This window comes from Calonectris borealis, chromosome 15 (genome assembly GCF_964195595.1).
Source record: "Calonectris borealis chromosome 15, bCalBor7.hap1.2, whole genome shotgun sequence".
Taxonomy (NCBI): domain Eukaryota; kingdom Metazoa; phylum Chordata; class Aves; order Procellariiformes; family Procellariidae; genus Calonectris; species Calonectris borealis.
Window position 1 is genome coordinate 10,134,057 of NC_134326.1, and position 14,942 is coordinate 10,148,998.

The 14,942-nt window shown below is 37.9% G+C and overlaps 1 protein-coding gene across 3 annotated transcripts in view; it reads left to right on the forward strand.

Moving 5' to 3' along the window:
- Positions 1-3,170: 3,170 nt before the first annotated feature.
- ATP10B (ATPase phospholipid transporting 10B (putative)) overlaps positions 3,171-14,942 on the forward strand; it is a 56,173-nt gene continuing 44,401 nt past the window's right edge. Inside the window, exons 1-2 of one of the 3 annotated variants that reach the window (XM_075164132.1) lie at positions 3,171-3,481; positions 4,574-4,768. In XM_075164132.1, coding sequence (XP_075020233.1) covers positions 3,207-3,481; positions 4,574-4,768 — 470 coding nt within the window. In that variant the 5' untranslated portion in view covers positions 3,171-3,206. Of the gene's footprint in view, positions 3,482-4,573; positions 4,769-5,607; positions 6,883-14,942 lie in introns of those variants that run through there. The other 2 variants (XM_075164133.1, XM_075164131.1) reach the window with 2 other exon arrangements.

Consider the following 14,942-nt stretch of genomic DNA (forward strand, 5'->3'; position numbering starts at 1 on the left):
AAAGTTTCCCGGGGGAAGTTGTGGAAGACATGCTGCTATTTATGTGTAAAGCTGCCTTAATTAATCTTGTCTGCTTTTATTTTTAGTAATATGCCTGAAACTATTGCTTTTTTTCATTTGTAATTTCTAAGGAATTTCAACCTACCTTGATGTATCTCAGATACAAAAAGAATGTGGTGCTGTGGTAGGTTGTGTGTAACTCATATATGTTGCTCTGTTACATGCAACATACATATATATATATAAAATGTGGTTAAAGACATATGTAGTAAAGTGTGTATCTGAGCCACTAAAGACTGCCACTCTTCCATCCACTGTTCAGATCTTAATTTATGATGTAGCTGAAATCAACTGGAGAGCTTACTGCTCAGAACAAGGTGGCAAAAGTGTCCAGCCTTTAACTAGCAAACAAGAGCTGCATCATTTCAATATAGCATTTTCACTGAGTGATCACTGTGCCTTTTTTGGTAACTACCAACAATTGAATTGTTGCCTTTTCATTATAAAATCTTTCAGCATCACAGATTAAAAATTATAATTTAAGGAAGTGCTGGCTTTAAGATAGTTTATGTTGAATATCATTTTTATTTCAGTCAAAGTATTCGTTCATTTGGGCATTGGCAGAGTAGTTAACATGAATTACAGGAGGTCCTGTCTATGGATTAAGCTACAAGTTTATTCAGTTCTACATGAAGCCATTCAGAGCTTTAGGTTGTGTGTGTTAATGTAACACCTTCAAATGATTGATTTTCCTCAGTAAACAAGCACCAAGTGTGCTAAAATCCAGACACAAGAAAGCCTGTCATGTCTGCTGTGGTTCCAGTCCTCTCTCATGTTAGAGTTTAAATCTGGTACCTTATGGACAAAAGGTTCTTGAGATCCAAGTCTTCTGAAAACGTTGGCTGTTATAGCTTGGAAGCTATAGAAGGCTTTCCTTCAGTTCTCCAAGCCAGTACTCCATACTTCTTATTGTGTCTAGGTGTTTTTTTTCCCTAGCTCTTCACACACAGTAAAATAGAATAAACTAAATGCCGCTACATCGTGCTGAGACAGCTGCTTGTGGGTGTCTTGTCCCAAGGTTCTCACTAGTCCTAAATGAAGCCTTAATTTTCCTCTCCTGCTTATTGACACAATGCTCCCACGGGTGCTCAAGGACCACCCAGGAACACAGCACAAAAGCAGAGTGAAGGAGAGTCTGATGCTCAGGTTTAAGTTCAGCACACCTTCATCAAATCACTGTCCCTCTCCCATGCACACAGTCTCTGACTTGCTACATGTTGCCTACAGTTCATCTGTGGCATGGGATCCCGCAGACATGCTGCTTTTATCGACACTCAGCAAACTCCGGAGATCAGTCTGGTTAGTCACCTTGCTGCTGACTGTCCTTGTGGTCCTACATGAACGTGACCTTCAGGGATCAAACATACTTGACTATTTTTTTAAGCACATATGAACCCATTATCACAATGGCAGCTGTTTTACCTTGCAGTGGATCATCTTTCAACAAGTGAATAATGTTATTGCAAACACAGTGAAGGCATCTAGAATCAAGGGATAAATCCTGGAATTCCAGTCTGTGGAGCACAGCACAAGTAATGGCAAGTTCTGTTAAAAACTTCTTTCACTTGCTTGTTGTGATATTTGCCTTCCCTTGCATCTTCCCCGCAATTCATAGTTTCAACATTCCCTATCAGGGTAACATGACATCAAGTCTAGATGCATTAGGTATTGGGACTTAAGTTTGTATCAACTGTGCCAGTATTTCCAAGTTTCTGATAGGCATAAATTAGCCATTCTCAACATTGTAGAGGATCCCCAGGCACTGCTGAGCAACCTGAACTCTGAATTAAAATTTTTTGAGCAGCTAGTGAGTAATAGTGCATAAACAATACTTGTTTGCTGATGAAACAATATGCTTCAAATATGTCAGTATATTTTTCCCCTTCCAAGATGCAAACATGTACATATTTTTAAATATGATTAAGTTTTTTTCCAAAGGAAGTCACATATTGCAAACAGTAAAAGGTAGGCTTTTTGGAGGAGGAAGCTGAAAAGCAGAGAGAAACAAAGGACTCACTGGTAATTAAGGCATAAATAATTTCAAAGGTTTAATATATTTGAAATGTGTTTATTTAGACTTGTACAAACATGTACAGATATTCTCAATCTACTTCAAAAGCAGCTGCTATTAAATAAAGTTTAAACCAATTCTTCAGTGAATTAATCTAAATGACCATTGTCCAAGTTTAAATAATTTTTTTTCTCTGTATTTCCCACAGTCTAGGTGAGGTGGGCTCAGTTCACATGTTTTGTTTAGGGCAACCTTGAAGTTGCACAAGACCAGTGCCTTTTTTTTGTTTGCTTTTTCACATTTAGTGCCTCATTGATGTAAGGCAGCTTTCAGTCCTCAAACTCCTGCTGTTGGATTGAGATTTTACTGTGTTTAGATTGAGCATAATAGTATATACACCTGCACTGCTGGAGCCTGAGCATCCTGCACGCTGGATCGCAATTGCAGTTGCGGATGTGTGAACAACATGACAAGTGTTCAATGATAATAGAATTGGTATTGTGAGATTTAACTCCTTTATCTCTCCAACCAATAAAACATCCATTGTTTTAGTGCTGGCTGGCATTTTCCATTCTAATCAGATTTCTATGGAGACTCTGGAAAACTGTTACATGAGTGTAAATGAGAGTAAGTTGATGGTGCAGTTCTTTATTATCTGAGCTATTAAGATTCAACACCTGAACCAGTCCCTTTGTAAGTAAGTGTGAATAGAAAAAGTATTGTAAGAAAGTCAGACATTTGAAGAAAAATGCCTGAATAGATTTGGTGGCAGTTTATGACTGAGGAAAATGATACAGAATTTGTGACGGAAAAGCCATTATTCACCTCTGTTAAATTGACTTTATCTGTGTTAGTTTGCTGTTATAAGACACAGAAAATAGATTTGGGATTTTTTTTTTCCCCAGAGGTAGAAATAGATTTTTCCATATTGAAGATTTTGTTGTATCTTTTATTCTGGACATTCTCTGCAGAAAGTGCCGAGCTCGAAGACTGAACATGTAATGCACTGAACAGGAGTATTGTTTACTGCTTTAAACCTCTGCTAGCAAGACATGAAGTGAATTTTCTACCAGAATGGAATTGATTTTCAGTCCTTGTCATGCATTTGTCTTTCAGCCTGACATCCCTGCTGTGAATGGCTTTGTCTGTGGACTCTGCTTTGTACCGTTGGCAGCGACTAGGAGCTGAAAGTCCCTCCCAGTCTCTATCAGAATCGACACCACTGCTGTTTTCTGTCAGAGACAAACCAAAATTCAACTTAAATAAATGGAGGATTGTGTTTCCCAACAATGGGAGACAGTGGAAAGACTGGAAACAAGCTTCTACGTTTTATTCTGGAAACAGGATACAGACCACAAAATACACGTGGTTCACTTTTTTGCCCCAAAATCTTTTTGAGCAGTTTCACAGGTAAAAAAATTCATTCAATGATACATGAGATTTAAGAACTCTCTCTGAAACAGTGATATTTAAGGGTGATGGAGGAGGGCTGCTTTTGTAGTTGCCACATAACTAAAATTTAGGTGATGATTATTTGTAACCAATTATCACTCAATTCACACCGAAATGGAGGTTTAAAGCAAGTGAACGCTAGGTGTGCTTAACCAATGCTGCGGCCAGCTTTCTTATTTGAATGCTGGAACGGTTTTCTATGTAGAAAAATTTTTTATTTAAAAATCCCTCTGTTTCTGTCTTGAATAAACCTCTAATTTTCAAGAACATGAAAAGACATTCATTGGATGTGTTGAGACACCTATGAAATTCTGTAGATTTCTGTAGAGGCTCATAGATTAATTTTGGTACGTTTTTAATGTCATGCAAGTGACTTTGTCTACCGAGTTATAAACAGTATACGTATATATGCAACTGCTAGGTCAGGTTTCTTTCCAGGTCAGGTTTCTTTCCAAGTGCTGGTTTGAAATTATGTACCCCCCCAGCATAATGAATCATGTCAATAAGATGCCCAGGGAAATATCATTATGATAAAGATAAATGAAAGTTGTATATCCATCTCTAGCTTTGAAATTTTCATTCTGTATATTAGATTTACACATTCATAATTTGACCTTCACCTGTGGAATCCTTCATGGATTCCTGATGGGGACATTTCCATAATTCTGAGCATGTGTTTTTTTACACTCATTCTGTTATATTGGTTTGGTTTTTTAAGGTTTTTTGGGATTTTGTTTGATTTTGTGCTTATTTTCAAGACTGAGGCAGTGGGGGATCATTAAAGAAGTTTAAGCTCCTAGAGATAAAAAGTGTTTGTAATATGTGAAAAATTGAGATAGCTATAATATTATGAAAATATATCTCACAGGCTTTTCTAAAGAAAAAATTAGCATCTCGGTTAAGCAACTGATTAATTCATTCTGGGAAAGGAAGAGGAGGGTAGAGGAGTGAAATGATTAATGTTCCTTTGACACAAAAAGGGAGATGTTCATTAAGAAAAGGACACATTCTAATTTCTGACTACTTTTAATTTATTTTGTACCTTTTCAGGCTGGGTAATCTTTATTTCTTCTTTCTGGTGGTTCTGAACTGGTTCCCACAAGTGGAAGTCTTCCACAGGGAGATTACTATGCTCCCTCTGATTGTGGTGCTGCTTGCCAGTATGATTAAGGACGCTATTGAAGACTATAGAAAATACCGATTTGATAAGATGATAAACTCCTCTAAAACCAGGGTATATGACAAGTAAGTAAACTAAACCAATTATTTTTCCTTGCGTTTGATGCGGTGGAAACTGCTCATCTGATTTTGCAGTAATTCCCTCACTGACCCTTTGGAGTACAGTCAGTTTGGAAAAGCTGTTATAAAAGAGTTTTGTTCTGCCTTTAAAAATGCCTCATTTATCTCACTTAAGTCATCCTGATGTCATTGGAGTTTTGTTTCATATCACAGTAGTGAGTGCTGATATACAAGTTTTCATTCCAAGTCTCCAAACAGCTTGCCGACACACACAACATCCTCTCCGGGTAGCAGAAGGATCTGGAGGAAAAATAATGCGTATCCAAGTCTGGAAAGGATTACTGGGGCTGTTTAACAAATTGGAATTATGCCTTTCAGACGTTTCACTGTAAAACCATTAATACAAAAATTAATAATCAATTACTATCAAGGTGAAGCATAACCAGGAACTGAAAAAAATTTATAGGACTTCCAGTAAACACAGGTGATCAATACAGCACGGTTTCGCTTTGGAGATGGTACAACACCTGTAGTAAGCTGCGATGTTTGCTCAGTACTGACTCAGAAGGAAGAAGTATTTTCATGTGCAATTCTTATTGCAACATTTTGATTTCATCAGAGTTTCTTGTCCAAGTACTAACTTGACTTGAGACTACTTAGCTTGTCACTACATAATGCAATAGATAGAAGTTTCTGTTTAAAAGAAGTATAAATGTTTGGGTCTCTTCCTTTTTTTACCTCTCCTTGAGGCCAGGCCATAAAGAAGAAATTACTATGGTTTGAACACATCTCATTAGCTCTCTTGGAAACTAACCCTCATCTATGCTACATACTTATGTGTCAGAGGCACAAGGAGCAATGGGGAAGAAGAAATGAGAGGCTGGAAGGGGTTACTGCGTGAGAGAGGGATGTTGTGGGTGTCCAGAAGCAGGGGGTCTATCAGTGGAGAAGGATCAGGCTGAGGGGCAATCTGGGTAAACTGCCCTTCAGTTGCTTATGTCTATGTACAATTCTCGCAACTACCAAATCATAGGTTTGCTTGGTTTGGGGAGTTTAATAATCCATGTTATGGGCATGAAAACAAATAGTAGATAGAAGGAAAAAAAAGAGAGAAAGACTGTCTACTGGGGCTTGTAGCAATCTTCTGTGGATTTCTGGGATGCAGAGCTCTGCCCATTACCTTTGAACTTCCTGGCAACTCCCAGGCTTATAAAGTGATTCAGAAACTCAGGGGTGAGCCGTGAAAATTCTGCCTATGTTCTTAGCTTTGTCGCTGCTCTGTGTTAAAAGAGAGACACTTCATGTGAGCAGAGAGTCGATGCCAGGGAAATGCTCTGAACAGGGCCTCCAGGCGTATGCTAACAGGAATAACAAAACATTCAGGATGCTTTTGTCATATGTGAGGTGCAGCCTCCCCGGCAGGCTCTAGGACTCGGTGCAGCTGAGTCAGGATGATACCTGTCCCTAGGCAGGTGGAGGTTGGAGTCAAAGGAGAGGCAGCCCTGGGTTCGGACATCTTGACTCTTCTCTCCACCGCTTGGGAGTTTATTTGGATTATTGAACTCTTCTAACTTTGTTGGTTTTCAACTTGAGGCTACTTTTTGAGAGGAAAACAAGATGTCAGGCAAAAGTGTTCCAGGCTGCTTCTCTAGAATGATATGGAAAAAACATTTCTTCAAGGAAACCTGCTGCCGGTGTGGTGCTCCAGAGACTGAAATCCAAAATGAAGACCTGGAGAAGAGAGGAAAAGTAAAGAAAAGAAAGAAGAAAAATGAAAATAAACGAGTGATCATCTCCAATTTGCCCTTTGGAAGTAAGAAGTGGAAGGAAAATCCAAACAGATACTATGACTCCAATAAAATTAAAACCACAAAATATACCATCGTGACTTTCCTCCCTAAAAATATCTATGAGCAGTTTCACCGCTTTGCCAATATTTATTTTGTGGTCATTGCACTGCTGAATTTTGTGCCAGTGGTGAATGCTTTCCAACCAGAAGTTTCTGTGATCCCAATTTGTGTTATAATGGCCATTACAGCCATTAAAGATGCTTGGGAGGACTTTCGGCGGTATAAATTAGACAAAGAAATCAATCATATGGGATGCTACATTTACAGCAGGTGAGTTTTGTACAGCTGTTGTTACAAAAAAGTTGGCTTGAGATCTTTTATCAATGGTGAGGCTTTTTGTTTAAAAAAATTAGTAAATAACTGCTGGAAAATCACAGTGATTAAGTAAAACAGAAAAGTCATAGTGACTTCATAACACCTGGTATTTCTTCTGATACAGGGAAAGAAATTTCTTTGTTTGTTTAAACCTCATTTTTAGGCTGGGAAGGTAACTTTGAGTTTCATGGTATTGAGGTGGCTATCGGCCTCTTAAACGTGGAGTGCAGTCAAAACAGGTGCTTAAATAGCTACTGAGCACCTGGATTTCTAAGGAATTTTCAAGAGGGCTTAATTCTATCAATATAAGGTAGCACAGAACAAGATCTGTCATGGGACCTACGTACCTATTCTTAGATGCCAAGAAAACCTCTTAAAAATGTAGTCCTTTGAACTACATTTAATTTTATACTCTATGCTGTCGACTAGCTTTCAGTTGTATTTCTTTTACTACCTTGTATGTAAAATAAAACTGTAAAAATGCAGTTTAAAAATGGGAGATAGTAATATATGCCTCTGTTCAGTCATCTCTAAATGAATTAACTACATGTGTCTGTGCTCACTTCTTTAAAATGTTTCATGACCTTTTGCTTTTAGGACTTTCGGAAATTTGAAAATTATGTTTTATTGTATGAAAACTGTTCTCTCAGCAAAGTACAAAATGACTTCTCCCTGTTAAAATATCACATCTGGAGTCAGAAAAGCAAAACTTTCCATCTCCGTGAATGTTGCTTGTCATCCCTCAAATTAATCAACAGCGCATATATAATGTACGCTTTCACACGCAAGATCTTGCAGAACTCCAGCTTTTATCACATAGTGCTGTCATTTCTGTTTGTTTCTCTTGCATGTGTTTGTCAGATTTTTATTTTTATATCCTGCTGGTTAAACAGAAAAACAATGGATTTGCTTGTTTGGGGGCTAAACTTATTCCCACATATAGATAATGACTTGTCAGAAACAAAATCGCACTGCTCTCCTTGCCAACTTGTCCAAAAAAAGCAGACATTTTACAAGTTTCTAAATATTGTTCATTTAAGATTTCTTCTCTTTTCCACCATGAAGAATGCCAATAATTGTAGCTCTTTTGGTAGGGTGGCAAAATTGCCTCTTCTACCTACGTTTGAGATTGCAATCTAGTTGGATTTTTTAATGTTGCATTAATCCATGAGGCAATGGATTATTTGTTAGCACTTGTTAAAACCAGTGTGAAAGAGAAAAGGTGGTGCAGTAGGTACCAATGAATGGATCCACATAGGAATCTTATTTATTTCCTCTTTACATAAAGCAACCATGTTAATTTATATCTGAAAGCCTTTTACCATGGGAACATGAGAAGTGGGGAATACAATAAAACTTGTTTTGTATAAGAGAAAGATGTTCATCATGGAATTACAATGTACGTACAGATCCAGATTCAAGTTATAGCCATGAGTACTTTCTTATGCAGAAACTTGACACAGGCCTGTCTTAAAATTGGTTATCCCATCCCATAAAAAAGACTTTGATCTATGAATAAATCTTGTCTAGAATCTTGTCTTTCACCAAAGTTTTATGGCCCAAAAAGGTGATGTAAGGGAAAGGAAAATGAGGAGGGCTTCAGACTATAGCATTCATCCTGTCTGGAAAAATCGTGGGTAATTACAATTGCCATCAGATCAGTAGCTACAGCTTATTATGTCATGAATAATTTTAATCAGGCTTCTATAGTGCTTTGGGAAGCTGATATTTCTTGTTCTTCTTGCTAGCTGCAAAGTCATGGAAGAGCATGATGTCTTCTAATTTTCTTCCTTATGAATCATCTCCTGTAGGTAATTTTTTAACATAGGTGAAAGTCTTTTTCAAGACACTGCAGATTTTGTTAATCTTGCAGCAGCAAAGAATTCTTTTTAATAGAGCAACTGATCTTCCATCCTAAGATGAAAAATTACTTAGATTTTAAGAGTTAACCTTGGATAGTATATTGTCTTTATTTCAGATTTCAATAACAAGAACTCTAGTTCCTGTTCCAAAAGAAATACAAAGGCAGAACAATCTTTTCTAAATGCTGAATGTTCTTCAAAACTTTTTTGAAGAGTGGAAGAAATGCAGTAACTTGCCTCGTTTCAGCACAGAGCAAGGGAAATTGAATTTAAATAGGCTGCCCTGTAAACACATTCCTTCTAATTTTCTTTTCACAGAGATCAGCTGGAATGGGTAATCTAGTCTGCTAGTCAAATGAAGCAAAAGACACTTCAAGTAGCATATTTAAAGAATGTTTAATTGAGAAAATGGGAGACAATTAATAGGCGTTAAAGTGTCTTGGGGAGATGCAATAACTTAGATATGGTGTTTGATTGTGGAGATTTTAATTTCTGAACCAAAACTTTTAGAATCATAATAACTGTATACAAACTGCTGTGCTGTCAGAGTAAATCACACAACACCAAAAGAAAAGAACAAAAAATTCAATTGTAGATGGTACAGACCTATGTTTAGTTGCCTCCTTTCTCCTAGTATTTTTTAAAATATACTTTGTCTGCTTTTAAATTTTCCAAGAAATGGGCCTTCTTTTACTACTAAATGTGATTGTCAAAGCATTTTCTATGATATTATGCTTTATTATTCCTCTTTAATTGCATTCAAATTCCTCAAGTCACCTGGTTTCATGCAGCCTAATTAGTTATTCTTCATCCATAACATTTAATTATAATCTTCAAATATGTGGGATTTTTATCATGTTCATTTTGCTATGCCCAGACATCTTTTAGTCAAGATCTGTAAACAGATCACCCTTTTCATCTTTCTTGTCAGTCAGTCCCTCCAAACCTACTTTGGTTAATTTTCTCTGAACTCTTTCCAGTTTGTCATTAACTTACTAATAAGAGGGGCCGGCAGTGAATGTCGCGTACAAATCTGTAAGTGAACGTCAACCCAAAAGCTGCTAAAAGCTATTATTTAATTTACTTGAAGTTCTATAATGTTTAAGGAACTACTTGATATGTAACTAATGTATGGCCTGGATCTGATATACCCCTAAGCTATAACGGTCTGTAAATACTCCATAGCGTCCAGCCAGGTTTTTACATCAATTTCACACTTCTGGAAGATTTAACCTAATTTTTCTCAGTGTCTCAATAGACACTCAGATACAAATGCAAGGACTGTGCACAGTTCAAGCTGGCACAGCAACACACTTGACTCGATGCACATACATCAGGTAGCAGCAGCCATAAAAACATTATTTGAGCTATTCACATTGCTTAATTTAAGCACCTAAACTTGGATATCTGAGACATTGACTCAGAGAAGCCTAGTTTATATGCTTTGAATCATCCTGTGGAGCTGTTGGATAACTAGGGAAGTCAACAGGCATCCTAAATGAGATAGCCTGGTTACTCTTTCAATAGAAAGTTCCTCTGTGATGCTTTCAGGCCCTGTGGTTTTCAGGTAGTTTCTACAAGCATCAATCTCCTCTTCTTCTGTTGGTCCACCGATGTCTGTGATACAAAAAAGTCAGGCTGGCCTTTGTTGTGACTCTTTATCTCTTAAGTGTAAAGTTTTAGAACATTTAAAGATTTCTGCATTGGCACTAACTCTGGGTTAGTCCTAGAGCAGTGATGTGGAAATAAGGAAAAAACAAAGAACTCATCTCTGTGTTGCACCAAGTCAGAACTGCCAACAGTTGAAAAGCTGGAAATGGCTTAAGTTAGACTCACTGGTTTGAAAGAGAAATAAAGTATTTCAGTTGATTGAATTTTTGTAATTCAGTGTTGTAATTTGTGAGGCAAATGTTGGATTCATTGTTTAGGAAATCTCTATGACAGGAATGGAGATCTGCTTGTCTACAGGTTACCTTATATAGTATACTTCAATACTTTATATTTTCTTAAAATTGGGGTAGCCGGATAGTGAAGATGAAGGCTGCCTTTCTGTTTCAACCTTCTTCATATGCTGTGATCAGCTGAACTTTCTGAAGGGAGGAGAGATTACACCTCCCCTGGATGCTCCCCATGTCTGGGAGAACAACTGGGGTTGACCAGGGACTCACCGACCAACAGAGGTCTGTGGCAACTGGAAGATAGCAGAGAAGGGTAGGGAGCATGCTTGAAAACAGGAATTGAGCTACTGTCAAATCTCAGAGGTGAAAGAAAAAAGACAACTTTTCTCTGGATCCAGGAAACATCATATGTAGCTCATTCAACCCAGGGTGAACCTGAAAGTTTGTAGAGTAGAAAGCAGAACAAGAGGAAAATACCATCCTGCCAAGGACACAGTAAGCAAAAAGAGATTTGTTGCCAATGCTTTCATTTAAAGTCTTGTTCAGCAGCACTTTTTTACTTGTTAAAGAGCCTTTTCTTTCTGCTTTATTAGTTTTGTTTTCTAACAAAGCATAACTTTTAAGACTAGGAGCCTGCTGGAGGCTTTAGTGGGTTCATTTTATACACCAAAAAAAAGAGAGAGTCTAAAGCCTATGGTCTGCTTGAAGGCCAACCATATTCCCTCAGAAAACATTGCAATCAATTCTCTTGGGTGTAGCAATATCAAGGCTTCTACACCTCAGTGGTGCCTTCTCTGAATGGTGCATGAACTTCATCAGCTGGAGGCTGAAGATCTCCTGAAGATCTCTAGCTCTTGCATGGCTGAAGGTGCATTCCTATGACAGCCACAAAGCATGGATTTTGATCAATTGAAACATGAATTATTTCTTATAAAGGTAGCAATATGAATAAGTTACTGCAGGATTATTACGTGTTATGGTATTATTGCTATGGTATTACTGCAACTCACTATCAATCAGGAAAGGTCCAATGCCTCTCCCTTGCTTAATTAATAGTCAAACATGACTATATGGTTCCCTGTGTGGGAGTATCCCTGGCAGTGGGCATCCTCCGCTCTGTCTGCTCTGTCGCCCGTGTAACTTTTTTATGTAGTTCAGGTACTATGGAATTTTTGTACCTAGTTTAACTATGGATGCCTGAATTAACAGTGGGTTACTGAAGGCACAAACAGTTCCTTCTATTTGTGCAAGCTGAGGCATTCTTCAAGCTTCCAGTGAGCTGAGAAAATGGCCTAAACCAACAGTACACTCAGGTTTGTTATGTCACCATGCAACCGCTTGAAACCAGTGGTACCAAAATTGTGAAGAAATAATTAAAACGTGAACTGATCTTATGGTGAGCATGCTGATTGTGTGGTGAAGAAATATGTGACATGTTGAACTGCCTAAATGCAAAAGAAAAATGTCAAGTTCTCAACACTCAGCTGGTCCAGGCAGCAGCACTTGAAAGTCAAAGAGCAGCAGTTCTCGTCAGTCAGTGTGTATTGCTACAGTGAGGATCCTTGGTCTCTGTGGAAGAAAATCCATAAATACATTACTAATGCTACCACCAGTTTGTGTGTTGCTTTATCAGAGCTTTCTGCAAGATCTATTCCCTGCCATGGCATTTAAAGCTGCTTTACAGAAAAGGTGCAATGGTTTAGCAGACAGCAGCAGAAGCTAACGACTAAAGACAAAGGGCAAATAAATAAGAACCTATGGTTTTGGCTCAGAGACATGCAGAATCATGACCTCATGGCATTAGGTTCCATCCTAACTGTCTGAATTTTTAAAACACCATTAAAACCTGGAGAGACGCAGGTTTCTACCATTTGACCTCAAGAGCTGCATGGTCATGGATGGAGATGACTGAGGCAAAAAAGCTGATGTAGGCTGTGGATTCCAGAAACTTGGTAAGTTAATGGGAGTCCTTAGAAACTAATGCCAATGATTAGCAGTCATTAAGTTACTGATCTTGGAGTTACCTGTTTGTTCTAGCTGGTGCCAGGCAGAATCATAGCAATAACATTTTGTTCAAAGTAGTATTAAAAAAAAAATTAGATTTTCCTAAATACAATAATCCATAACTTACAAAGTGAACCCAGTAAAGTCTAAGCAAATGTGTTCTCAAAATACTTTTTACTTATATTTCATTCTATTTCTTCATTTGGTACAGGTCATTATAAAATCGAGACAGAGATTAAAAAAGGGAGTTAAAAGAAATCTGAAACCTTGTGTATGGACATATAATACATTTATGAAGTTCTGATACTTACTTAAAGTCTACATAAACTTGAAATGATTACAGAAGCTGAATATAGGTGTCTTTTATCATTGAGAGAATAACTTCCTTGTTAGGATGCTATAGGCAGTTTTAGCACATAAAAAGATAGGATCTGTTGCTAGCATTAAGGAATTTGGAATGCCAAAATGGTATAATCAAAAATGTATTTTATTAGACTTTAGAAAAATTTAACTCCCGTTATCTTTAAAAGATGCTCATTGCAATCTTAAAGTAGTATTCAAATGCTGAGAGAGAGTTTGGGGCTATGGGGAAAGGCTACGGCTGCTTGCTAATGAGGGCTTGTTACAGGACCGACCGCTGCTAAATGACATCATTCATTGAAGCTGCTAGGCTGATGTCCACGTCACAAAAACAACCTTCCCAGCTACTGTAATAGTGACGTGGCAGAAGCCAGTGATGAATTGGCACGGACAATCACAGTTCCTTCTCATGCTCAGATAACATCTCTAGCTCAGGAATACTATCATCAGGCAAGTTGTGCTGTGCTCTGACCTACGGACAGGTTTCAGAATCAGTTCCTTTCCAGTCTAGTGCCTTCCTCAAGTCCTAAATCTGCTCCTTTGTTGTCAGTTTTTCAAGGTTTTATGGCAGTATCTCCTAACTGTTAGGTCATGGTCAGAAAGTGGTCTTTGAAAACATTTTGTGAAGCTTTTCCATATAAAAGCAGGTGTAATCTTTGATAGCATAAAAATGTGCAGGATTTCTATTTGCAAAAATAGACTGTAAAGGGTAAGTAGCTGTGTGATTCTACCTGCTGTCTGTGTAGAACTGTGAATCTCAGAACATGAGCATTTTTTATAAAATAGGTGATGCTTGAGAGGGGCCACTTTCAAATATAACATTCTAGCGAATTTGCATACAATAAAGTACAAACATTTGGGTTTGGCTATTCGTGACACTGATATTATGTTTTTTCTAAGTGTTACAACCTAGTGGCAATTTAGGGGATAAAGGTAGAGCAAACAATGTCTTTACTTCAAACTGCAAAGGATTCTGAGATAGAGCTTGCAGTAATTCAAGGAAATAAGACTCGCTGAACTAATTTGTTGATAAGATACTTCTGGGTGATACAGATTTCTAAGACAATCTGGAACTCATAGACATGCTGTGGACTGCACATGAAAAATGACTTTTATTTAATGACCTCTAGGGAGTAGAACAATAATTTTTATTTGCTTCCATTCACCATCCATTTTGACCCAGTTTTTGCTTGAAATTTATCTTTATTGAACCCAAGAACGTGAAATGAAATTGTCAATGCAAAGTCAATAATTTTTTCATGTTCCCCCACAGTCTCTAGCCATAGCAGGATTTTTTTATGATCCTTTCTTCCCAGAAATGACTTCATAAAGTCTATTTAGTTCAGGTCTTCTGGTCAGATATGATGAGCCCAATAACAAATTCTGGCAGACTTCACTTCGACTGCTCAAGGCTGACAGCCTCTTTTTGTCTGCTCTGTCCTCTGATGGGCCTGACCACGCTGCCCATTATCCCAGGACAGCAAGGGAACACTTTTTAAGTGTCCTGTTGATAAATTGACTGGTAAAGGAGAGAAGGTACTGAGACACTTTTATCTTAGGTCATGTCTTTGACATGTTACAGCCCTGATGCCATGTGCTATAAGAATCAGATTTCCAGCTTTCCACCTATTGAAAATCACCACATTGTGTTTATTTTGTTGGATAAATGTGTTTGCCCTTTTTATATGTTTCTCCTCAGACCGTTTTAGATTTATGAAGCTCCTCTGTTTATTTAGCAACCGGAGCTTGTGCTATGAACTTTAATCACTGAACAGAAAATGGGCAGTGTTCCCAGTTACAGGAATTGTTAAAAGGAAACTGCTTCCACTTGAAAAATCTTGTAAGCAACTGGGCCAGTGCTGCTGTGGGGTGCACCAGGTTCCTTGTGAGT